The sequence below is a fragment of the Callospermophilus lateralis genome, chromosome 1, assembly GCF_048772815.1.
Source record: "Callospermophilus lateralis isolate mCalLat2 chromosome 1, mCalLat2.hap1, whole genome shotgun sequence".
Lineage (NCBI taxonomy): Eukaryota > Metazoa > Chordata > Mammalia > Rodentia > Sciuridae > Callospermophilus > Callospermophilus lateralis.
In genome coordinates this window covers 155,233,042-155,260,011 of record NC_135305.1, presented here as the reverse complement: position 1 = coordinate 155,260,011, position 26,970 = coordinate 155,233,042, and the positions used below count along the sequence as shown (strand labels likewise).

The 26,970-nt window shown below is 51.7% G+C and overlaps 1 protein-coding gene across 1 annotated transcript in view; it reads left to right on the top strand.

Annotated features, from left to right (window-relative positions):
- Ksr2 (kinase suppressor of ras 2) overlaps positions 1-26,970 on the top strand; it is a 365,358-nt gene that overhangs the window by 257,966 nt on the left and 80,422 nt on the right. Inside the window, exons 6-9 of the mRNA XM_077110178.1 lie at positions 5,234-5,303; positions 8,322-8,405; positions 22,959-23,024; positions 25,794-25,920. Of these exons, the coding sequence (XP_076966293.1) occupies positions 5,234-5,303; positions 8,322-8,405; positions 22,959-23,024; positions 25,794-25,920 (347 nt within the window). The remainder of the gene's footprint in view (positions 1-5,233; positions 5,304-8,321; positions 8,406-22,958; positions 23,025-25,793; positions 25,921-26,970) is intronic.

The window sequence follows — 26,970 nt, the reverse complement described above, 5'->3', positions numbered from 1 at the left end:
GTCCCCTAAGATCAGCCAGGGCCAGAGCAGATATTCCAGTGTTGTAAGTTGGTGAGTTTGGGACAAAGCCCTTCACCCTGCTCTCTCTTACAGCCAGGATGGTAAAAGTATCCTGGGGCTTTCTTTTTCTATTTCTTTTCTTCTTCTTTTTTGTTTTGTGCCAGGAATTGAACTCAGGGGCACCCCTGAGCCACATCCCCAGCCCTACTTTGCATTTTATTTAGAGACAGGGTCTCCCTCAGTTGCTTAGTGCCTCGCTTTTGCTGAGGCTGGCTCTGAACCTGCAACCCTCCTGCCTCAGCCTCCCAAGCCACTAAGATTACAGGCACATGCCACCATGCCTGGCTCCTGTGGGTTTCCTAAGAATGGCACAGGCTTTGCAAGAAGAGCCTCTGGGTGGGGTGAAGGGTGGCTGTGGATTTTTGATTAGGGGATACTGATGGGGTCATGAGGGACAGTGGGGAACGGTCTGGGCTGGGGGATGGAATGGCCTTGGAAGGGTGGGAGATGGTGCCCTGGACTGGGCAGGGAGTGGGGAGTTGGAGGGTGGGGTCTGGGGAGGTGGGGAGGTCCTGCCCCTGGTTTGCTGTCCCAGCCCAGCGGGCTATTCTCCCCTTGACCACTAGAGGAAGCTCTTAAACACACTGGGTGGCGCACCCTCCTGTCCCTGTTCTAATCCGGGGGTCCAGATTCCCATGGCTTTCAAGCAACCCCCAGAGTCTGCAGTATTTTATTTTCCTAAAACAACTCTTCTTTGTCTACACATTTATCTTCTGATCTCCCCCATTAGACTCTAAGAAAATTTCATTATACCGTTCAGTATATTCCTAAAACCGTGCCTGGCACAAGACAGGTGCTGTATGAGTTTCCTCCAGCTGCTGTAACAAAGGGCTGCCATGACTCAAAACCACACAAATGATTACTTTAGAGTTGTGGAACTCACAAGTCCAAAATGGGTCTCCAGGATCCTGATGCCAGTGTGGGCAGAGCTGGTTCCTTCTGAGGCTGGCAGAGAGATGCAGGTTCTTGCCTCTCCTGGTCTCTGAAGGCTGAACATGGTGTTGGAATTTATCTTCTTTTTACTCTTCCCAGACAGAGGTAGGAGGCACTGACAGCCTTTGGATGGGTTGAGGAGGATGAAGGACTAGAAGCATCCAGTTTGTTCCTGGCTGTGGTTTAAATCCCAACTCAGTCACTGACACTTAGAGGCAATTGCTTAATGCTTTTAAGCCTCAGCGTTGCCATCTGTGAAATAGGAATGACATTGGTGGAATTGGCGGTGCTTATTAAGCCATGTGACCTGAGTTAAAAAATCCCACTTCTGGCCTTTACTGGCCCTGATTCCCTACGGGTGAATGAGGGCAAATGATAATGGCTGATGTACTATCTCCGTGCATACACTGTCCTGTTTGGATTAAATGAGATAATAGTGTAGTACATGGATTCGAGGAAATGACCTATAAAGGACTTGGTTTATGACAGGGCTTGGTACATGGTGACATTCAACCAAAATCTGGCCTTATTTCTCACTTTCTTCTTATTTCTTCTCCTCTTTCTTTGCTTTTTTATCACCAGTTTTACCTGATGTCTTTGTATACACCCTGATGTGTTTTTCCGAAGCCTGCCTTATCTGTTAGTCTAATCTCAGAGCCCAAGTTTGCAGTGTGTTGGTTTGGATGCCTTATCACTGCCAGATCCTTCTGCCAGGTCCTCTGTTGGTCTCCATGGCTTCCAGAGTGATTTCAAAGACCAGGGCTCCTTGTGCTATTCCAAGGCCACACCTGTGCAAGTGTGTGCAAGTCCTCCCCCCCACCCCCTATCTTTCCCTCTCCAAGCTCTAGAAATGAAAACAGCTAAGGAGAGATGGCTGTGATTTCGTCCCTGAGACTGAACTCAGCAGCGAGGTGCAGAATTCTGCCTTCATGTCTGCACGACTCGTTATCAGAAAATTAGAGTGGAAAAGAAGCTTTCACATAGCTACGGAGACATCTTAATAGGTGCTTTGATTGTTAAACCGAAGTTTCTATATCGGTTTAATTGCTCTAAATGCTGTTTGCCTTCTCTGTTATGATAAGGCGTCTATTCTCATAGCTTTTTTTTTTTTTTTAAATCCTTCCCTTTCAACAGTTTCCCTTTGCTTTAAGGCTTGCCTGGGCAAGTTTAATAAAATCCAAACTCAGAAAGTAAAGAGAGAATCTCCAAGTTCAAGGCTGCACACCCACACAGGAAGCCGTGTGGGGGTTATGATGGCTGGAGACTAATGAAGCCGCAGCCGCTAATGCAATTGACAGAGCTCCCCCTCCACTGGATATTGGGAAATTAAACCAAACTGCCAAACTTAATTACAGCTACTTTTTGGAAAATGCGTTGTAATTGAGGGTAACAGAGTAAGTGGGATGTGAATCTAAGAGTGAGCGGTGAGATGTGTTTACAGTAAAAGCTCACTTGAGCCCCAGGAACTCAAGCTATGTGTGTGCTTGTGTGTGATTGTGTGTGTGTGATTGTGTGTGCATGTGTGTGCGTGTGTGTCAGGGACAGTCATGGAGCAGGGAGGATGTAGCCAGAGAAAGACAGAAACATCTAGATCAGAAATTTTCAAACCTTGGCATGACTGACATTTGTCCTGCCTGGAGTCTGTCACGTATAGTACAGGACGTTGAACGGCACCCCTGGCCTCGCCCTGCTAGTAACACATGTACACAGCGTGACACCCAAAAAGGTCTCCAGATGTCATCCAATATCCCCTAAGGAGCAAAAGCTCTTCCGGTTGAGAACACTCATGGAGCGACTTCTGAATGGCTTTTGAACAATTGCAGTCACTTCTGCCAGTGTCTGGCTGTGTGACCTTTGTCAAGTTACCACACCTCTCTGAGCTCCTTTATCTTCCTTTGCCTAATGGGAATAACAAAAACAACAACTTCACGGAGGCACAGTCTCCAGGTATCAAATGCACATTGTCATGCTCGACACTTGTTGAGTGATCAGTGAACTCAGCGTTTCTATGACAATAATCTTGGATATGGCAAACTTGTGTCTGGTTCTCTGCACTGTTGTACGAGGTACTGACGTGAAGGTGGAGACGTGAGGTGACAAGTGTGTGCAGACTTGTTGGCACTGCCTCAGTCTGCACTCAGGCAGCCATTGCTAACCAGTCTCAGGGCTGTTTCCTGTGGCCCCTCGGATCCTTCCCAATACGAGCTTCTCGTCAGTCACCTGGCATGGCCCTGAGGAGAGACCCAGGTGGCACCCCAGGTTTGGGGGATTCTTCATAAGGAGGCAAGCCCGTCCTCTCCAGCCCAGCTTTAGGAGTTAGCAGACCCTGTGTTTAGGGGGTTGGAACAGAAAACAAAAAGAAAAAAGCTCTTTTTAAAAAATTGTTTTTCTTTCTTGTCTCTTGCTTCCCTCGGGAACAGAGATGAGTAGTAATGGACTCGGCGCTTGATGACATTTAGTTCTTAGTTAAACTAGAGGAAATCCCACGGGCTGCGCTGCTCACCCATCCATCAGCCTGGCTCTTTGGCGAGTTTTCTCTGCCCTCGGGGGGTCTGGGAAGATCATTAGCTCTCTCAGAGAGGGCCCGGCTTTGCAAGGGCAGAGCTGGGGTTTCTGGAAACAGCTTTCAGAGGTGCCACCATGTCATTAGAAGAGAGGACTGAGTGGGTTGGGGCTCAGTGCTCCCTGCAGGTCCCGACACGCCGGCTCCCCACCCAGGGCCACTCCATAGCGATGGCTGTAGGCAACCAGGCGCCTCTGCGGCCAGCAAGCAGGAGCGCCCGCTGGCCTGAGGTGAGAGTGGCTCCGGGCTGCCCCTCCTCCTTCTCTCCCGACCCAGGTCGACTTCACAGGTGGCACTGGCGCATTGCTGCTGTCGTCTGGCACCTCTCTGGGGCCCGTGAGGTCTGCAGGAGGGAGGGGGAGGTGGGGCTGGTGCACAGGGTCTGCAGGGGACTGGAACTCCAAGGGCAATGACAGGGCACTTCCCTCGGATTGACCCTAAAGCGTGAAATGGGGACACGCACCTAGTTGGAAGTCTGCATGGTGCATAATTTATAGTTTCCTCCTATCCATCCATCTGTCCATCCATCCTTCTTTCCATCCACCATTAGCCAGCCAGCCACTCACTCACCCACCTATCCAGTCAGCCACCAGTCCTTCCTTCCTTCCACCCTCCCACCTACCAACCCATCCTTCACCTATCCATCTGTCCATCTATCCATCCATCCATCCCTCCCTCCATCCATCCTTCCTTCCATCCACCTACCCTTCCACCTACTCATCCACCCCACCTATCCATCTGTCCATCTATCCATCCATCCATCCCTCCATCCATCCATCCTTCCTTCCATCCATCCACCTTCCCACCTACCAACTTACCATCCATCCATCTATTCACCCTTCCTTCCTTCCATCCACCTACCCTTCCACCTACTCATCCATCCCACCTACCCATCTATCCATTTATCCATCCATCTGTCCATCATCCATCCATCCTTCCTCCCATCCACCCCACCTACCCATCCATCCGTCCATCTGTCCACCCACTCACCCCCACCACTTGTTCATTCACTCACTCATTCTAGATGGCTTAGGTGTCACCTGGCTAGAGAGTCTAAAATGTCACCTACCACGTACAGAAAGAGATAGCCTTTCATGTAGAGTTTGTCTTTAAGAACAAATATTTAAACAGACATGGATCTGACCTGCAATGCGAACTGAATCATTGCACGAGTTGTAAGAGGACGCCAGAAATCCATAGCATGATGGACAGCTGTCCGTAATCTCCTGCATTGCGACGTAGCAAGGCCCGGGCCCTGGGGTCCCTCAGACCTGGGTCCCCAGGTGCTGTGCAGCCCACACAGAGTGGCCCTCTCCAGGCCTTGGCTCCCCGACCTGAGTGGAGGGCATGCCAGCCCCCTCGTGCTGGGGTTGTCTGGAGGGCGTGGCCAGCTAAGTCCTTTGAGTCACTTGGCACATGTGGCACACGCTAAGTGCTCTGTCAATGGGGGGATGCCAAAGTGATTCTTCCTACAGGCAGTTTCTTTAAAGGCACCTCCTGGCTGCCCCGCCCAGGGGACCTTGCACTGGCTGAGGTGACAACCCAAACAGGGTCCTGCTCAGCCTGGTTTAGCAAGTGGAGGCAGTTGGTGTCCTTCCGGGCCTTGACCAGAGTCCGCCCCAGCCTCTGAGCTGCTGCATAACAGGCTCGCTCTCTCTCTGTTCTTGTCTCCTGCAGACACACTGTCAGTGCCGCGCTGGTCCCCGCAGATCCCGCGCAGAGACCTCGGCAACTCCATCAAGCACAGGTAGGCTGGATCCCAGTGCTTGGGTACCACTTTCCAGGCCCATGAAGGGCGGAAGGCAGGGCAGAGTGTTGTGCCCCAGCTCCTACAGCACCCTGCCCCCTGTCTGCTGTGCCAGGCTAAACCTCAAAATAGCAACCAGAGGACCAAGGTGAACCTTACCCTGATCAAATTCCCACATAGTGCCAGGGCTCTGGAGTCAGACTGACTCGTACTCCAATCCCAATTAGGGAAGCTTTGCGACCTCAAAGAAGTCACTTAACCTCTCTGAGACTCCATTTTTTTTCATCAGATAATTCTGCACATCTATAGGACGGTTATAAAGATGAAATATATGTGATCTATGTAAAGTTCTCACTGCGCAGCATCTTGTCAACAGTTTTTGAAAGAAGTATGTTGACAGGATAGTTGTTAAAAATACACAAGAAACAGTAAATGGTATCATTGTTAAGGTAAATGCTTTATGTCCTGATCTGGGGGCTCCTCACCCAGAAAACACAAGATTGCAAGGTGAATCTCTGTGAGGGACACTTTGTCCCAGAGCTGCAGCCCTGCTGGGTCGACAGGACCTCTTCTCTGGGATCATACCCTGCCCTTTGGGGGGAGGTCTGGTCATCTGGTCATTTTATCTATGAGTCATTCTTTATTAGAAATTCTTCAACTTTCCTAATCTGACTTTCCACATTTGGGCTCCTCATCCTCCTAATCCCCTCAGGAGGTCAGCGGGGTAAGTGGAGCAGAGACGGCCAGGCCCATTTGATCGATGAGGAAACCGAGACCCTGGAGAATCGAGTCACGGTCCTAAAAGCCAATGAGCCTCGGCGCTTTGTGTTCTTGGGGACACGCGGCTGAGAGATCTCTGGGCCAGGGCCTCCGTGCAGGAGCCGAAGGCCGTTGTCACTCACTCATGGATTCCTCCCCTCGCATTTATAGTTCTGTGCGAGGTTGGCAGCACTGGGGAGGCCTGTGCCCTGGGGAGCTGCCCGGGGAGGGTCAGTGCACAGACCCTGAAGGGCCAGGGCTCGGGGGAGGGACACCAGGTGCCACACTCTGCCCGGGACAAGGTGGGAATGAGCACTCCCACTGAACGGCATCTTGTCAACAGTTTTTGGAAGAAGTGTGTGGCCAGGATAGTTGTTAAAACTCAAAGGAGAAAAGATTGGAGGGAGCAGTGACAACTAGGTGACAGACAGGTCAGGGGCCAGGCTGTGAACTGCCGGGAGGAGAATTCAAGACCGGGCTGCTGTGTCTGTGTCGCTGTTCTCAGGCCCAGCTCCATCCCTGGACTGGCCACGCCCCTGGCACAGTTCCACCCCTGGATTGGCCACACCTTTGGTTGGGTGTGGCCACGACCCTGATTGGCCGCACCCCTGACTTCACTATCCCTGGATTGGCCCACACCCTTAGTTTGGTACCATCCCTAGATTGGCCACGCCCCTGGCCCAATTCCTCTTTTGGATTGGCCATGTCTCTGGCTTAGTTCCACCCCTGGATTGACCACGCCCTTGGCTCAGCTCCACCCCCTGGATAGTCCCCACCCCCAGACTTTCTCCCCCTAATTTTGGAACCCGGTAGTATCTCAGCTTCAGATGCTGATCCCCGAAGGAGGGAAGCGACCTGCCAATCTTGGGTATGGTGACCAACTTCCTAGACTTCCTAGGGACTGAGGATGACTTGTTACTCTCCTCTCCTCCTGGGTTCCTCCCTGGGGCTCCAGGCCAGGAGGAAGAAACTGAACTCACCCCAGCCTTGATGAAGAGGTGACATTAAAACCCCATTCCTATCATCAGGAATCACAGCTGGGGAATAGGGAGAGCTGATCCTGGGGACAGCAGGGGGCTGAAAAGGAGAAAAGACTGCCACCAGCCACCTGTCCCCATTCCCCTGTGTCTAGCTGGTGGGTAAAGCGCATCATCCCCGGGGCTGCCATGTCCTGCAGACGGACCCTGTTAAACTCACTGGCCTCCTGAGAGGACCAAAGGGGCCCAAACAACCCCCCAAATCCAAAACCTGGAGAGGGATGCGTTCTTGGCAAGCAGCGCCTTGCTCCGAAGATTGCTATTTGCTTAGATATGGAGGTTTTGGTCTGCGGCTGGTTCTGTTTGGAGAGGGACTGACCCAGATGGGGCAAGATGGGACAGCAGACCGAGACAGCCTTTCCCTCAAAATTCTGTCTCCAAGTTACATAATCACTTCCGATTTCCCTTTTGACACTCCACAGAGTGGTGGAGATTAGATACGACTCCTGCCGACGGTGGCACAAATTGAAAATTAAAATTAACTGTGACCTGGCAACCTTCAATACTTCCCCGGGCCCAGCCCTGCTGCCGCTTCGTATCTCAGGGAAGAAAGCACCTGGCAGCATGGGGGCGGGGCCCGGGGAGTTAACCTACTGCCCTCTGCTCCAGGCGGTGAGCCCTGTATGTGGGAGAGCTCCAAACTCCTCGCCTTTGGCATAAGTAGGAGGGGGGCAAAAAGGGGGTGAGCGGAGGGTCTTAAAAGGCTTTTTCCTTGAGAGTTTTTTTCTGCTACTTAAGTTGGGGTCTCAGCTCTTTGGAGAAGGGAGGGCGCCCTGAATCTCCCCAGGTGATGTTCTTAGCAGTAATGGAGACTAGCTCAGGTGGACTCCTAGGGAGACCTCACCTGGCTCTGTGACTCTCTGAGGATCCTACCAGCCCCATCCATTGTCCTAGAAGTGAATGTGGCACATAGTAGGCCACCAGGCAATATTTGTCAAGGGAATAAATGACCATTACGAATGTCCAAGGTAACCTAACCTACTGAGCCTTTGCTTTGTGCCAGACGCTGAGTGAAGCCTTGACTCCGTCAATAACCTGTGAGACCATTATGCACCCCGCTTTACAGATGAGGAGACTGCTCCAGTAGCCTCAGCAATTTGATTAAGTCACCTACGTTGGAAGAAGCAGGACTAGGATCTAGGGCCCCTGCAATGCCCCTCCAAAGTAGTTCACCCTGCTAGAGATGGCTCAGTCACCAAGATCATTTCTGTCTCTTTCACAGGTTTTCCACCAAGTACTGGATGTCTCAGACGTGTACAGTCTGTGGGAAGGGAATGCTTTTTGGCCTCAAGTGTAAAAACTGCAAGTAAGTGACTTTTCCCGGTGCCTGACCATATTGGTTTCTGCCATTGCTTATAGGAGTGTGGTTTCTTAATTCTTGGAAGAGTTGTTTGCTTTGCATTTCGGAAATGGGTCTTAAAAGCACTTCTGTGAATTTGGGGACGGGGACAAGGAGGGATCATTTGTGAGAAAGGACCAGAGCTAATGGAAGATGGTAGAAATGCAAAATGCTGTGTGCCGGGGCATGGTGGCACCTTGTAGTTTCAATAGCGTCTAAGATCTGGGGTGACAAGCCTTTTCTCTAGTTGCCCAGATGGTAAATATTTAAACTTTGCAGCTCTAGGGTCTCTGTTGCCACTGCTCAAAGCTGCCCCCTGCAACTCAAAAGCAGATACAAATAGACATAACCAACGCAGACTCCCTAACTCTGGTTCAGCTTATTCCAGGGCATGACTTCCAGAGGCTAGGGAAAGGTGCAAGAGAACACTGTGACACCAGACAGGCTCTGTGGCACCTGATGAAACGGCTTTCAAACCCGGGCTCTGCCACTTGTGTAGCTGTGTGACCTTGGGCAGGTCATTTGTCCTTTCCATCCCTAGTATTTTGTCCCATGTGAAAGGAATACAATTATACCTGCCTCAGGCAACGCCGAGCATCCAGAAATCAACAGACAGGACACGGTGCAGCGCCTGGCTCAGAGCTCCGTCCTCTGTAAAAAATTACCAGAACCTTCCCGTGCAGCCTGTCCTTCCATAAACCTGAACCAAAGACCCCCTCAGGTCCAATCTCTATAAACTAGCCAGCAACATTCCATGTCCGTAAAAGTCTCAAGTGGACACGCCTCTGTTTGCTTGATAGGAGCCACTCAGCTTAGAAGATTCTAGAAACCCCTCTGTCTTCTCAGCTTTGCTGTTTCTTACCTAGCCAGGCGGGGGACTCTCACTTGGGACCTTTCGGGCCTCCCTGCCCCAAGATGGGACGAACTCACTCTCCGCCTCACCCCCACCTGGCGGTCTGACCTGAGTGATGCCGGTAAGGCTGGCCTCCCCTCATGGGGCTGTGTGGAGGATTAATTAGTCCCAGCCCCTGAGAAGCCCTAAGACCCAGGTCTAAGGAGACGGCGGTAATTACCACGCGTTGGCCTTTTGAAGCTGCCCTGCCCCCTTGAGCCTCGGAGGACCTGGGCTCTCTGGTGGCCCCTGGTCTTTCTGACCCCAAGGGACACAAGACCAGGTCCTTGGGTCAGGCCTGTACGCCTGCTGCCCTGGCTTATCTGTCTCTAGTGACACCGTGTTCTGGGGTGGGGGTGGGGGAATAGCAACTTTCACATCCTCCCACCTGGCACCTGCCCCTGCCGCGTGCAGGCTTTTGAAGTCAAGTAATTAGGTGACAGGGACGCAGCCAGGACTCAGCGAGGCTGAAGGCTTCCCAAGCTGTTTCAATTTTCAGCACTGGAGGCAGAACTCAGAGGTGGCCTTTGCTCCGAGTTCTCTGTTCTAAAAGTAATGGGCACAGGCTCAGGTCCTGCCAAGGTTTGGGAGGGGAGGCTGGCAGGGCTGGGGGCTGGGCAGAGGGCTGGCTGCAAGTAGCCCATGCTTTGGAAGCAGGCAGAACCCCGATTGAGTCCCAGTTGCATTGCTGAACTCCCCGAGCGAGCTTGAGCCCTTAAGAAGCGTGGCATTGCTGGGCATGATGGTGCATGCCTGTCATCCCAATGGCTCGGGAGGCTGAGGCAGGAGGATGGTGAGTTCAAAGCCAGCCTCAGCAATTTAATGAGGCCCTAAGCAACTCAGTGAGACCCTGTCTCTAAATAAAATACAAAAAGGGGCTGCGGATGGGACTCAGGGGTCAAGTGCTCCTGAGTTCAATCCCTGGTACACCTACCTCCCAAAAAAGTGTGGTGTCCTGAGCTCAGTTTTCTCATCTGCAAATTGGGCATGATATTAGCGTCTACCTTGGGACTGTTGACAGGAGTCAAGACAATGTCTCTTGCCCCAGATTCCAGTGTTTTATTCAAGAACATTCTTCCCCTCTCCATCTTGTGCAGAAGCTCCTGGCTGGTCGGGAGCATGATTTTAAACCAGGACATGGTCGGATTACACTGGTGACCTCACTAATTTGTTCAGCCCTTCGACTGGCAAAATGGCGGACGGCTACTGTAGCTAATGTGGGGGTCCCGCGGGCTTCAGAGGTCTTGGTTTTGTTTAAACTTGACAGAACTCAGTGCTTCTGATATATGATATGAGCATGCGTTACTGACGTCGGCTGAAATTCAAACTTGCCCCCTGCAGTGTTTGCATCAGTTAAAGTGAGGACAGAGGGTGGTCCTTTACATGTGTCTTTAGGCACTGACAACATTCTGGGTGCCCTGAAGGGCTGATTGATAGAGGGCCCCAGGAGGGAGGCACATGAGTAGGGCCCAGGCTCTGTGGTCAAGGAGTCCAGAGGAGACTCGCTAGAGAGGGGTGAGTCTCAATGAAAGTGAAGAGCTTGCATTACAAAGTAGGACAGGGGAACTCAGGAGAGGTGTGCCCAAGCTCGGGGAGGCAGCTCCTTAGAGAAAACGGGCAGGAACCATTTGCACACTTATTCAACCCACGTGCCTCGGCTCAGTAATGACTCCTGCAGGTTGAGGATCCCTGGTCTGAAATGCTTGGGACAGAAGTGCTTCCGAGTTTCAGATTCAGTCTCCTTTTGGACTCTTTGCATATTTGCATATACATATACTTGGGGAGGGGACCCAAGTCTAAACACAACACTCACGTGTGTTTCACATACACACAGGCCAAAGTTAACATTGGGCAATGTTTTTAGGCACCTGTGTTTTGACGGCGACCCATCACGTGAGCCTGGGTGTGGAATTGCAGATTCTGTTGGTGCTTAACAACTTTTGGATTTCAGAGCCTTTTGGATTTTGGATTAGGGACGCTGAACTGTGATACATGAGTACTATGCAGCAGGTGCTCACTCTTCCAGACCCTGAAAAGCAACAGGGAATAAAACCGATAAAGTCTCTGTGCTGGTGGGGGCCAGGAGGTGGGCAGACAGTGTGATCAGATGATGCTGAACATTAAGAAGAACAAATCAGAGATGGGAAATAGGAAGGGCCAGGGTGGGGACTGCAGTTTTAATTAAGGAGGTCAAGGAAGGCCTCCTACCCAGGGAGAGCTCTGGAGAGACAGGAGTGTGTTCCAGTCGTTTCTTGACCTAGAGAGCCCAGAGGCATGGATTTGAGTCTTCTCTGAAGGGAATGATTTTCTTTCTTTTTTTTAATCCAGAGCAATCCTCATCCTGTGAGTGCCAGAAACTCCCGGGGCCACAGGGTTTGGCTCAGAGCCTGCTGTTCTGGGGGTGGTACCCAGACCAGCATCAGCAGCATCACCTTGGTTACGGATGCACCTCCTCAGGCCCCGCCCCTGGCCTGCATTGGATGACGGGTCCTGTGCCGGGCAGTGTGAGACGGGTCTCACGTCCCCTTTCTGAGCTACTTTTCTTTTTCTAGATTATGGTCCCTGAAGTGAAGCAGGCATCAGAGTGCCCCAGAGGGCTTTTAAAACACGGAGTCCTGGGCCCCACCCCAAAGCCTCAAATCCAGTCTCTCTGGGAGATGTTGGGGGCAGAGGTACACTTCTAACCAGCTCCTTGGAGATGTTGATGTGTTGGCCCTGAAACCCCGCTTTGAGAACCACTGCTCTACAGAGAGGTAGTAGTTTAGGAAACAAAATCAAACATTATTGTCCAGCTGAACGTTTCATAATGTGAGGGGCTTTTGTAAGCACGGACAGTCTTTGACGATTCCTTTTCAAGTTCTGCTCTTCTTATGTCCCTAAATATTACCCTATTTATGTGGGTCTTGTTTATCCAAGAAATGCATCCAATAAATATTTGTGTGATGAGTCAAAAAGGTAATATATGATTAGGAAACTGGATGGATGGCAGATATTCTCATATTGGAATCCTGGCTCTGTCACCAACTGGTTGTATGATCCTCTCTGAACCTCAGTTTCTTTTTCGGTAAAGTGGAGATAAAGATGATAATATGTCCCAAGCTCGACTGCTTAAAAAAAACAAAACACCAGGTAAGAGAATTGCTCAGAAAAAATGCTCATCCTATCATCTGACCCGTAGTAAGTGCTTAATTAATGAGATCTAACACCCTCGCTAACTTGTTGAATGAACTTGGGGTTCCCCTCCACCCAGGAAGCCAGAAACAACTTCTCCTGTAAACCCCCTTCCCTTCTGCTCCGGTTCAGTGCCCACTTCCTCCGGAATGATCATCAGCTGTCTTGTTGGGGTTTTGAATAGACAGATTAATGAACTAATAGGAAATGAAGGTTCCAAAAGCAATTTGCAGTTATCTGAACAGAGGCGTCTTTATCTAGTAGGTTCGTGAGCGCGGAGTGGAGTTGAGCTGAGGGCTGAGCTGCGGCACACTCCACTTATCATCTGATAACTGGATTCAGCTGCCACCAGTTTGTTCCCGCAGTGAGATGCTGAAGGGTTCCGGGCCCTCCATCTTGGGTCATCTGCCTCCTTCTCTCACTCTCGGGTCCTTCCACAGGTTTCTGCCAGGCTGAGGTCTGGTTCCTTGGAAACCTTCCTGCCCTTGTCTGCATTTCTGCCACGAAGATGCCCGATCATGATTCAGGCAACGTCTGCTCTAGAAAAACAGAGTTTAAGCGGAGGGAAGCTGGAGGAGGGGAGAAGGAGCACATGTCCAACAGGTGGCCATCTGCAGGCTCCTTCCAGAGCCCTCGTGGAGGGGACAGTCCTGATGTTGCTTCTCCACTGATTCTTTGCTGCATGGGGTGGGGCTGTTCTGGGTGTGGTAGGAAGGCAGCCTCAGTCTCTGCCCACTGGAGGCCAACTACAGCCTCCCACGCCTAGGAGGGGCAATCCAAACTGTCTCCAGACATCGCCGAGTGTGGAATTGCCCCTGGTGGAGAGACACAAGGTGTGTGTCAAAAATGATTTGTTCCCAACAAGTGGCACTGTGGTGTGCATTGTCCTGTCTTAATGGGCCAACCGTCCAGCGCCTGTCCCATGCATGGACTGGTTCCTGGAACCTTCAGCTTACAAGGTGAACCATAAGATCCCATTGTAAGGTGATAGGGTGAAATATAGGGTTACCAGCCCCGTAATTACTGGGCGATCAGAGGGTTAGGATTCCTATTGTATCTTAGGGCAATCAACGATCCCAGTGTGCCTAGGACTTTCTCAGGCTTAGCAAACCCGAGTGCCCGGAAACCCCTCACTCAGTCCTAGGTCCGTGCTAACTAAAAACATCCCTGTGCTCCAGTTGCGGTCACCCCCACTTCTGGAGGAGAGCCGTGGTCATTTCCCTAGTAAGGTAAGGAGCGGTGTTGGGGAGTCTACGTTGATGAGCACAGCTTCCAGGTTTATCCAGGGGTATTTAGTGTCCTCTCTGCAAGTCGCCTCTCCCCTCCTGCAGAGTCTGAGGGGACACGCTGACCCGCACTTAAGGGGGCTGCCCCCTCCGCCCCCAGCTGGGCAGTGTAATGGGGTCTTTTCACTTAGATTCGTTACACTCTTCAGTTTCCCCCTGGCCCCGTGTGGTGCGTTTTCCTTGCCTTTCTTTTTTGCTCCCCAATACAATGTCTTATCTGGAAATTTCTTGTTTGGCAAAACAGCTTTGGCCACGAAAGGTCGGGGGGGGGAGGCGGGAGGGAGGCCAGGATGGGTCGGAGCCGCCGGGTGCAGCGTTTGCTGAGACCTTGCCAGACTGGGGAGAGGATGAGGAGGATGCTGCAGCTGCGGAGAAGTCCCTGGAAGCTTCAGGAATCCGTACAACAGGCAGGATATTGGCAGGATATAATTATGAGCATGCATCTCCAGATCCCCCGCTTGAGTCTTGAACTTACTCTTCCCTGAATAGAAACACTTCAGCTTTGGCCGTAATTGCCAGGGAAATTCATTGTCCTGTATATGCATGTTCTTAACCTATTAGAAGAAAAAAATGGGGGGTCCAAATATAGCATGTGAGGGAGAATCGCGATTCCACCGGGAGCTGAAGCCGGAACTAGACGTGTTGATGGTCATGGTGATTTTATGCCCTGAAGCCTCCCCAAGCTCCAGATGTTTGCCAAACACATCGCAGGCAGAGTCCCGTGTGACCCTTGCAACAATCCAAGTGGGGGTCTGTTATTATTCCCATTTCATAGACAAGGAAAAAAAAGCCTTCAGAAGTAAATGATTGGCCCCCGTGTGGTGGTGCACACCTGTGATCCCAGCGGCTTGGGAGGCTGAGGCAGGAGGATCGCGAGTTCAAAGCCAGCCTCAGCAAAAGGGAGGCTCTAGGCAATTCAGTGAGACCCTGTCTCTAAATAAAATACAAAATAGGGCTGGGGATGGGGCTCAGTGGTTAGGTGCCCCTGGGTTCAATCCCCGGTACCAAAAAAAAAAAAAAAAAAAAAGAGAAGAAAATGTAAATGACTGACCCAGGGTCTCTGGTGGGCCAATCTGTTCCTCAAAGGTGGACCCCTCCCATTCAAGGCCCCACTAAACCACTTCCAGGTCTGGTCATTAGGACAGCCATTGAGGCCAGCGTCTACCCTGCCTACCCTTGAACTAAACCTGCAGAAGAGAGTCTGAGAGCACCTCCAGGTCCCGGGAGGCAAGGAGACTCTAAGGTCACTTCCTGTGCTTTCAGGGAGGCTGGGGAGGGGAGCAGGAATTCATGGCCAACAGGTAACCATCTGTGGGCTCCCTTCCAGAGCCCCGCATGGAGGGAACGGTCCTGGCTCCCAGTCTGACTTGTAGGTCCTGGCTCCCCATCACCGCCCTGCGCTCATCCACCTACTAGAGGTTTCTTTCCTGGAGCCGAAGGCGGAGGGCCTGGACCCCACGGAGCTGGTGACAGTGGGGGAAGGGCTGTGTCAGCACCCGGCTCTGAGAGCATTTCCAGAAGCATCTGCTGCACTGAGAACCGCAGGGGGGTCAAAATGAGACCAAGATGCTTAGTTGGGGCAAGCAGTGAAACCGCCTGGCTGGGAGGGGGTCACGGTTTGGTTTAGTGACACTGTGAGAAGCCTTCGGTCCCGCAGTGACCTGGGAAGGAAAGCGGTGCAGAAAGTTGGAAAGATAAGGGGGGACGGGACCTGGGCCGCCACAGGGGCTCTTTCCAAAACGCTTCCCCAGCATGCACCGCCCTGTTGAAACCCTGGGTCCCCTCGCTCTCAGGATGAAGCCAACCTCATGAGGGGACCCGGACAGTCATGTCGGGGTGTTCATGGCGCCTACCTCCAGGGCAAGCAAGTGCTTGGCGCACAGTAAGCGCTCAGGAAATATTTGTTGATGAAGAAGCAGCGACCTCTGGAGAGGAAGTGGCTCTCCGTCACAGAGACGGGGAAACGGGGTTCACTCCCACCTAGGATCATTTCTGAGGGGCAGTTTTCCAGCTGTGTGATGAATGGAAAGACGTCCGTGCTTGAAGTCACAGAGGATGGCTTTATATCCCAAGACAATCAGCTCCTTTCTTAAAGAAAGAAGTCCTGGTCCACCGAACAGAGGAGGAACCAAACAGTGTCCGTTGTGGGTGTGAATGAGCGAATCGTCTCACTCCCCTGCCCTTTACCACCAGGGCGACTTGGGCTGCTTCCTGGGCCTCCGTCTTCTTGGCTTTGGGATGGGCACAAGAGCCTCCACCTCTTACCGCACTGTGGTGCAGGGTCAGTGGGCTGCACAGAGCTCTGGGCTGATGTGGGTGCTTGTTAATCGGCTGAGCTGGGTTTCAGTGCAGCTTTTGAAAGCATTTGCATTTGAACTCTGTAAGGAAGGGCAGGTGGGCTATTGCCATTGAGCTGGGATGGACTAAGAGAAAGTGAAAATGGGGATTCGGCCGCCCCCAGCAGTTTCCGTCAGTCGGTGAGCATCCCTGGAGGACCATTGGAAGTCGATGAGACACTCTCCCCAGCAGGAGTTGGCCTGTGGCTCCTCCACGTGGTGAGTGTCCTGACCCCGGCTCCTTGCTGGGCTCCGGGCCTGTGTCCGCCGTGGGCTGTGACAAAACTATTAGAAAACAGCAGAGCTTCTCGTAACAGGGGCCATTTGTCCCCCACGGTTCCTGGGCAAGATCCACGGCGATCCAGTTTGCTTCTGGCCGAATCCTGCCTCTGGCCCTATTCTGGAGAGAAGAGGGAAGAGGCTTTTGGGAGGTTCGCATTTTGCATTCCACTAAGAGGCAAGCAAATAATAAGAAATAGATGCCATTTTCCCAAGAATTTTGAGAGACTGTGACCCTCTCAGGTCACCCCTATTGGACAGTGTCCCTCCTGTCCATCTTTCCTTTTTCTTTCTTTCCCCCTCCCTCCCTCCATCTCTCCAGTGTTTACTGCATGCATTAGGCACCAGGTTAATGTGAATGGGGAGAGACCCCGTTTTGCATAGTTAAGATAAATTTGCATATTTAAGGTGAATTTGCATGTTTAACTTTCCATTGGAGACGATGTCTCATTTAGCCAGCGGCTCCTTTGGGGCAATGAGATGTTCCAACCAAGCAGCTCCTCTCCATAATTGAAGCTTATCTTATTAAGCCTTGGAAGTTTTTTTTTTTTTTAAAGCTATTTTCAATGAAAGTTTTAAATAAATTCTTCCCAAGATTCCATGCTTTCTGAAGGTAGCATGGCCAAGCCATGGGACGCGTCACTTTGGTGCTGGGAATCTTTTTTAATAATCGTGGTGTCTTATCTAGACCCCTAGATCCTAAGCCAAGGGCTCCAAGGCACGTGTTTGAGAGGTGGTCCCAGGTCACACCACATGGAGGGTGCAGGAGGGAAGCAGGGGGAGAGAAGGCGGCCAGTCCTGGGTACACTGAAGAGCAGATCACAGCCGCGGGCAGCTGGGGTCTAGTCTTACCACGAGCAGACGTCATGGCACCCGAGGTAGAGGAGACTGGGCTGTTCATCAACCGACTCCCACCGTGGTTGGTTGAGGGCTCCAGGTTCCCCAGGCAGCCCAAATTTCCAACCAGAGAAAAAGTCCTCCAGCAATGAGTCTGGGAGCGTGCTGTAGGAGCTGCTGCACAAACCAGCAGTAATGATGGAGAGTAGAGGAGTTAAAGGTAGGGTGGCTGCTACTTCTTGAGCGCCTATAGTGAGCCAAGCGTCTGTCCTAGGTTTCCTAACATTGGTCCTGTCTACAACCCTGTGAGGAAGATGAGATGGTTGTCCCTACTTCACAGAGGAAGAAACTGAGGTTCAGAGAGGGTCAGTGCCTTGCCCAAGTTGTCCCAGCCAGGGAGTGGAGGCCTCAGGATTTGAACCGAGGTTGGCCTGGGATACTCTCCTGACCCCACTTCCCTCTGGAGGGAGCACTGTCTTCTAGAAGATTTCGTTTCCCAGACATCTCTCATCTGGGAAGAAGAGCACCTTCCTTTGACTCTGTGGGGGTCTTCACGCATTCTGCCACAACCCCCCCCCCACACTCTCCCCAGGAGAACCCTGGAAGGTGCGGCTTGGGAATGCGGTTTGGCAGCAGGTGGGTCTTCTGAGAAACCGTGCGGGCTGCTCTCTCTTCCCTAGGCAGTGAAAAGGGGATTGAAGGGGCTGATGTGCATCCCCAGCTGGAAAAGTGGGACCCTGCCTGCCTGGCCCAGAGCCTGGCTTGGGTCCCTCGTACCCTCCCTCCGGGGCCATGTCACTTGGCCACAGGCTAATCCCGCAGAGCCTGGGTGTGCAGCCCCAGTTCCTCACTCCAGAGCCCTGGGTGGGCTTTCAGTGTCTCCCTGGGCACAGAGACAGGAGCAGGGCTCCTTCCCAGGCCCAGTGCCGCCCTGGACCCCCTGGCTGGAAGGGAGAGCGTCCCGGGTCCCGCTCCCTTTGGCTGGGGGCGGGCGGGGGGAGGAGGGCTTTTCCATTTCTGCAAGACACACGCAGTAAGAGACTGAAGCGGGGAGAAGGCCGGGGTGGGTGGGGCAGAAAACAGACCAAGGTCACGGAGGGCCTGCCTGTCCTGTCCTGGTCTGGCAGTGGTCCCAAGGTTAGGTGCAGTCACTTGTCCCCACAGCAGAGGGCTTCTCTGCATCTGCCAATCACCCTTCCAGCCGGGCTGGTTAGAAAGACTCCTGGGTGGAGGTGGCAGGAAGGAAGAATTTCTTTCTGGAAGCTTCCAGGGTGGAGTCTAGCTATTTTGAGTGCAGACACTCCTTGGGTGGACTCCGGGTGGCATCCACAGATTCCCCAGCTCAGGGCTTCCCAAACCTGTGTGGCTGTGTCACAGTGCTCCAGACCCTCCCGGAGCTCCTGGTACCTGTGGAATCAGATGTAGGCTCCTTGTGCGGCTTCGGGCCCGCCCACCTCCCTCCTCAGGTTGGCTCCACCTGAACTGTTCTCATGCACTTGGCCTGGGTGACCCTTAACCTCTGACCCCTGAACCCCCCAAGGCTCTTTCTTGTCCCCTAACTCCAGTGTTGCCTCTTGGGAGAAACACTCCCGGGTGACACTTGCCTGGGGACCCTGCCCCATCCCTTGGCTCCCCATTCCATTTCCCTGTATTTCTGTGTCACCCTCTTGCCACCCTCTTGCCACCCCCTGCAGTGACTTCCTCTGTTTGCCCTCCCCACAAACACAGAGCTTCCTTTGCATTCTTCACCTCGTGTCCCCTTTCCTGGGCGTGCTGGGCCCCGGTCAGCATTTGTTCAAGGAATGAATGAAGGCTCTCCCCGCCTTTAGCAGAGCTCTGCGTCAGGGTTGTGATGTGACACTTGTTATCCCGAGGGAGCTGGGACCTTCCCCAGGGCTCTGAGGGTCCAGGGTCCTTAGGAAAGAAAGAGGGAAGCCAGGCCGCGTAAGTTGGGATCTTTGTTACCCCTGCAGGGGGCAGAGCAAGATGACGTCTTAGGCTTGTCTCAAGAAGAGCATTTTCAATAAGTACGTTCTGTCTCCCTGATCCTTCCTCTTCAGCCACCTGCCCCATGGTGAAGCAGGAGGAGTACAAGTATTATAGGCAGCTAGCCTCGGGGTTCAGAGCAGGACTCAGGATTCCTTCTGCTCTCGGCATGTTAGGCCTTGAGCAAGTCATCCAATCCTGCTGAGCCTCGGTTTCTCACTCTGTAAAATGGGCATGCCAGTCGTTGCTCCTTCCCGGGACTGTTCATGAGGATGACGTAGATTACGTAAAGCACCCAGAACATTACTCTTGCCCATCAGTGTCAGCTCTTGATCTTTCCCAGGTCCCACAGGCTTGATGGCACTTATCACCAACAAGGTGCCTGTTTCCGTGGTTCTCAGCTGGGTCAGGCTTTCTAACGCCAGGAGCCGTCTCCTGATTCTGAAGATCTCAAATGTTCTGGGTCAGCGTTTCCTGGTCCTGCTTATTCATTGTTCAACACTCCGTCGTGATTTTTCTTATTTACCTATCAGCCCTGCTATTATTTTTAAATATTTTTTAAAAAATATTTTTTTAGTTGTAGTTGGACGCAATACCTTTATTTTATTTATTTATTGTTATGTGGTGCTGAGGATCGAACCCAGGCCCTCGCACGTGCTAGGTGAGCGCTCTTACTGCTGAGCCCCAGCCCCAGCACCAGCCCTTAATAGATCTCTAACAGATACATAGCTCTTGAACCCAGTTTGGAGGTTCAGTGTGCCATTTCACACATGGATACAATGTGTGGGCTTCGGATCAGGGTAGGTGACATGTCTATCACTCCAGACAATCATTCACTACTCACCTTTTAAATTTGGTTCATTTAAAGAGGAAAACGTGTATATTATCATGAATGGCAGTTCAGCACCCCTTGCCTTTCACGTGGGGTAACATGAAGGAGACGGATACTCAGATGGAAAAGCACATCTATTCGATTCCCGGGGGTCGTGGTGTCTGTCTGCAGCTGGGGCTGGAGTTGGTGAGAGCTGGGGACCTTCTCCCTGATGCCATCAGGCTGCAGGGAGGTGCCAACACCCTTACTGCTGCTCCGGCTGCCGGTGCTCCTCCCCACATCAGGGGAACTCGGGGTCCTCCCAGAGCCACGAAGACGGAACAGAAGAAAAACCTGGACACAGACATCCCACACGGTCAGCTCAGGGCTTCTGCCCCGGGCGTGGCTCAGGCCACCTGAGGCTTGTTCGCTGCAGAGCGGCGCTCCCTGGAGCCTTGCCTTGGAGCTGCTGACTCAGCCGACCTGGGGGTTGGGGCCCAGAGAAGTTCCTAGAAGGTACTGATGCTGCTGGGCAGGGAACCCCACTTTGAGAACCACGGAGCTAGCTCCAATGTCAAGTCTCTGTCTGGATATTCAGACCATCCTGAGGAAGAGAGGGATCAAATGCCAAGAGGGGAAGAGAGGAGAAGGTGGATCCCGAGTTCCCACTTGTCTGCATGGTATCTGTGAGGTTCTGTGCTGATACTGACCCTCTAGGCAGCCTGGGGGCGGTCATCTGGGGAAGCCACGGGCTCTCGGAAGTCAGGGTGCTGAGCATGATGAGGGAATCCAAGGGGGAAAGTGGCAATGGGGGGTGGGGCGTGAAGTTGCCTGCAGGAACCTGGCATCTCTATTGTCCTGGCAAATTCAAGCAACTGTGGGGAGAAAGTAAGGTGACATCGTAGCCTCATCTCAAAGAAGGGATTTTGATTCTAAACTCTTCGGATTAAGACCTCTCTGTACCTGCTACTAATCTCACCCTGATTGGAAGCTCTGGTTTCAAGTCTCCTACAGCTTGAGCCTTCAGGATGAGTGGCAGCCCACTTTGGGACAACTGACTCAGGTTTACTCCCAGGTCAAGTCCGGTTAACCCAGGTTTTCCACCTTGAATGTGAGAATGATAAAAAAAAAAAAAAGTTTACTCATTCCTTAACATTGTTATGAAGATCAAATGACATTGTATATGCCGAGTGTTTAGTACAGTGACTGGAAAATGAGGCTTCAAGTAAATGGCACATGGTCATTAGAATGGCAATGCCAACACTGTAAGTACTGACTAACGGGACAGGGTGTGTTTCAGTGCATCAAGTCCACGTGGGCACTGGGGTGGAACGATTGCTATCCACTACTAGACCATTCGGGATGGAGCCGAGAGAGTGAGGAGCCACTCTCCACAGTTAATTATCTGGGTTCCAGTCTTTGTAGTAGCTGCCCTGTCCCATCTAACATCTAACCAGTGTCCAGAGTTTCTAGACCACTGAGGCACCTTTTCATTCATCCACTCTATTCATCCACACACCCACCATCTGCCCATTACCCATTCTTCCATTCATACATCCATCTACCTATCTATCCATCCATTCATCCATCTACCTATCAGTTCACTCATTCATTCATCTATCCATCCATCCACCTATCAGTTCACTCATCCATCCATCCATACATACATACATCCATACATATATTTATCCACTCATCCATCTACTCATCCATCTATCCATCTACCCATCCACCCATCTATCCATCTACCCACCCATCTACCTACCTATCTATCCATCCATCCATGCATCTACTCACCTACCCATCTATATCTATCCACACACCTATCTATCCATCCATCTACCAATCTATCTATCCACTCACCTATCTATCCACTATCCATCCATTCAACCATCCACCCACCTATCCACCCATCCACATATCTATTCATCTATTCATCCATCCACCTATCTATCAGTTCAATCATCTATCCATCATCCATCCATCCATCCATTCACCTATCTATCTACTCATCCATCCATCCACCCATTTATCCATCTATATACTCATTCATCCATCTATTTACCCATCTATACATTCATCCATCTACTTATCTATTCATCTGTCCATCCATCCATCCATCCATCCACCCACCCACCAATCTATCCATTCACCTATCTATCCATCTATTCATCCATCCATCTATGTCAGTTCACTCATCCATCCATCCATCCATTCACCCATCTATCTATCCACACTCCTATCTATCCATCCACTATCCATCCATTCAACCATCCACCCATCTATCTACCCATCCACATATCTGTTCATCCATTCATCCATCCATCTACCTATTAGTTCAATCATTCATCCATGCATCCATCCACCTATGTATCCATCTACTCATCCATCTCCTCATCTATCCATCCATCCATCCATCCACCAACCCATTTATTCATCTATCTACTCATCCATCCACCTACCCATCTATCCATTCATCAATCCACCTATCTATTCATCTATTCATCTGTCCATCCATCCATCCATCTACCCACCAATCTATCCATTCACTTATCTATCTATTCAGTCATCCACCTGTCAGTTCACTCATCCATTCATCCATCCATCCACCTATCTATGCATCCACTCATTCCTCTACTCATTCATCTATCCACCCATTTATCCACCAATCCACCTATCTATCCATCCATCCATCCATCCTTCCAATTAGCCATTCATCCACTCATCCATTCATCCCTCCCTTCATCTGTTCACCTCTCCCTCCACTCCTCCATCTATCTACCCACTCACCCATCCATACACTCACCCACCCATTCCTCCATCCGTCTGTCCATCCTTCCAGTAATCCACTCACTCCTCCATCCTGTCCATCAGTTCACCTGCTCAGTCATCCACCCATCTCTCTTTCTCTCTCTTTCTCAGGTTAAAGTGCCACAACAAATGCACCAAAGAAGCCCCGCCCTGTCACCTCCTGATCATCCACCGGGGTGGTAAGTATCTAACCCTCGCTGCCCTGGGTGGGGGTGCTCCTGTAGACCATCCAAAACAGCCACCCCACCTGGCATGATTCCAGACACCTCCTGCTTCCTGGGCACCTTCTTCCTGACAGCTGTGTCCTTTATCCATGCTGTAGGTCTGTCCTCCCTGTTCCTTGCTTTTATCCTGGTCCCTCTGATATGTAGCCCCCAGGTTCACCACCCCTCCCCCGCCCTCCCATAATTTCTGCTCTCTTCTCCTTCCCCCAATTCTGTTGCTCTTCCTTCCCTCTTGGAAACAGTACTGGCCAAGGCTTTTTCATGATGTGCTCTCCACACTCAATCCATTGGCCTTGCAGGAGTGTGCCTGGGGAGGGGTGTGACTCAGATCTGTTGGTTTGGGCCATCTGTATGTCACTCTCTGGGGCCCTGGGAGTGTCTGGGCCAGTCTGACCAGACCAGAAGGTTATTATCAGCCTTTCAGTGTTGCAAAAGCAAGACCAGTTTAGCTGGAAGAAAAGGCATTTCCCCTGCCTGCCAAGACTCGATAGGGGCCAACTCTTTGCGAAGCCTGCTAGTCCAGTTTTAAACTCCATCCCCCCGATTCTTGCCCTTTGGAGTCGTTATCCTCGGACTCCATCATCCATATTGCAGTTCATCCCTGGGGGACTTTCTAGGCCTGTGCTGACCAATAACGTAGCTCCCAACCACATCTGACTATTTAAGTTTAGATTAACTAAAATGACATTAAAATACAAATTTAATTACTCAGTCCCCACCAACCACACTTTAAGAGCTCTGCAGCCCCATGTGGCTGCCATATTGGATGGGGCAGATTGGAGCATTTTCCTCACTGCAGAAACTTCTCCTGGACTTCGTGGTCCAAACCCTTGCCATTCACAGCACAGTCCACGGACCAGCAGCCTGGGATCACCTGGGAGCATTTTAGAAATGCACCATTTCTGGCCCCACCCCACACCTACTGAATCAGAATCCACATTTGCAATAGTATTTGGAAGGCATTTCCATGTCCTTTAACGTTGAAAAGCGTTGCTCACGAACAGGAGTTGTATGCAAACTTGGAGGTGTGCGAGGGCCAAGCCGGCAACCTACACAAGAGGAGCTAGCCACATGGGGCCATGGCAGCTGGAAAGCCTGGGTGAGTGCTGTCTGGAGCGTGGCCACTCCAGCACAGTGCAGACCTGTATTGCCAGCACCTTAGATGTTTCAAACCAAAGCCCAGAGAGAGGGTTTTATGAATCATATTCTTATTTGTAACTGTTAGCAACTCATTAAATATTTAAAATTCTTTCTGGCTGCATCTCTGCCACCGCCCCATGTAGACACTGAGCAGCACCTTAGAGCCACCAGGAAGAGACTTTCAGGTACAGCAAGCTGCTAATCCGATCTTTCCTCCTCATTCTCCCATATCCCTGGCCTTGGTTAGAGCATGCTCAGGGGAAGCTGCCTAATTTTAGAAGAAATCTAAGGGAAACTTAAAGAAGGAGGCAAATTGCTACCCAAAGCAGTCTCGATGCCAACAGGCAGTTGGTTTTTGATGATCTTTGCAACATTGATCTCCTGGAAGAGAGAAGCAAAGGAACAGAATTGAACTTTCTTCTCCTTCCCCTCCCCACATCCTTAATTAAGAACCATCTGTTCCTGGAGTAACTGGGTGCACTCAGTGAGGCTATTTTGAAACCTGAATCCTCACAGCCCCTGAGCTCCTGGGCGTGGGGGTCAGCTTCCTTGGGGAATTCTCCTCCCACCCAATTCCTCTGCATGGTGGGTCCTGCTGGAGTCCCATGGACTCCCACGTGGAGGCGAGACCCAACCTGCTGGGAGGTGACCTGCATGCAGAGGCTGGCATTTGAAGAAAGGCTCCCTCCCACCCACCTTCACGGTCTTGCCCCTTGTGTTCCAAGACCACAGGCACAAGCGAACTGAACTTTCCAGAAGTCGGCCAGTTTCTTCCTTCTCCCCACTGTTGGGGGAAGTAGAAAATAGTCTGTTTCCATGGTGATGACAGCTCAGGCTGAGCAGAGAAATTACATCCCTGGGTCAGCGCAAGGCGTTAACTTCTCCACCCGCTCCCCTCCCCCACCAGCCCTGGCGCCCTCGCAACTAACAGAGAGCCACTGCCAGGCACCCGGTTCTCATTCTCTGCTTCTCCCTGTTGTGCCTCACCAAAGGGGAGAGGGGACTGATGATGTGATCTGGAGTCAGACGCATTTATTGAGCATTGCTTGTATGCTCGGCTTCCTGTGTGGCTTTGGGCGTGAACCCAAGGGGTGCTGGGCGAGCTGAGTCTTTCTTTTAGGGTTCCGTGGTTATTAGGACAAAGGATGGACGTGCAACAGGCTGCTTAGTCCTGCTGAACCCAGAAAGTAACAAAAGGTGATCCTAACCGACGGTCAGGGAATGCAGGGACGGTGGTTCGTGAGCTTGTCTGTGAATCGTAGGCCCCGAGAAATCAGGACCTTCTTGTATTTTAAGGGAGGTTCAGTTCTGAGATGAGTGTCAATACGAAACAGTGGTGGTGCGGGTGGTGAAAAAGAACTTGATGGCTTGCGGGGTTTTGATAATCACTTTTTATTGCCAAGAGTCATGAATTGACAATACAAAAAGTTGAGGAACCTCAGACAGCACCCGGATCTTATCACCGTGACTGTCACTTCCACTGTTGGGACGGGTCCTCGAGGTGGGTTCTCAACTCTGCTCTCCGGGCATGATCAAAACCAAAGTGATACTTAAACTCTCAAATCATTGCTTTTACCCCTACGGATCCAGCAAGGTTGGTCCGGACAGAGTCGGTCCCGTGTGACATCAACAACCCTGTACGGAAGCCACCTCGGTATTCGGACCTGCACATCAGTCAGACTCTCCCCAAAACCAACAAAATCAACAAGGTGAGGCTGGGCATCGGCTGGGAGGGGCATGTGGGGCTGGCACTATCAGGTGGTGGGCAGGAGAGAGGGCGGGTTGACCCGGGAGTGCGGCGCTCACCTGGCAGCCCGTGTGGGCGCTAGGGCTTGGGTGGGGGGGCATCCAGCCATCCGCAGAGACGCACGAACCAGGAGTCTGTCTAATTTAAAGAGAGGACACAGGGAACCGGATGCATGCGTGTGCAGGGATGGGACACCAGGCATGGGAGCGGAAGCCACCAGGGAGCTTCCCCGGCAGCTCAGATCCTGCCTGTTCTGCTCCGAGAGACGTCTCCCCATCTGCCCGGATGAGCTGCACAGATGGTTCCTGGCTTTCTGAGCATCTGTTGGACTAAGGGCAGGGCATCTGGTCCTCAGCTTCTGGTGGAGACCGGTGGACGGAGATCTGTAGGGGCCCTGAGCTGTGAGCAGTGGCCAGTTAGCTGGCTTTCCCTCTACAGGAGGCTTGTCAAGAGTGGGCCCCTCTGGACCCTTTCCCTTCCTGCCTTGTGTTTGAAGTGGGTAAAGAGCGAATCAGCCTGGAGACGGGGGAGGTCATGGGTTTGAGTCAGGTCCCTGCTGAGCATCTGGATGGCGGTGGACCTTCCGGTCTGGCTTCTCAGGAAGGCTAGAGAGGGATCGCCCCTCCCCAGTCCACACAGCAGCCAGAGTGATTCTTCATGTAATTGGAACCTCGTCACTCTGTGCTGAAATGCCATCCAATGGCTTTCTATGGCTTTCAGAAAACAAATCAGCTCCTCCACTGCAGCCTGCAAATCCCTGCAGAATTGGGTCCCTCCCCCATCTCTGATTTCTCCCTCTATGCTTCCCCGCCAAACCCAGATGTCTGTTTGCTCTCACACACTCACCCACAGTTTTTACTCCTAGATCTCAGAGCCATTCACCATCTGGCTCCTTGTGACATCAATCTAGCAGATAAGTGACCTCGGCCTCTAGAGTCAGGAAAACCTGGCATCCAGCCTTGGCTTCCTTGACCCACTGGCTGTGAAAGTTTGGACAAGTAATTTAAACTCT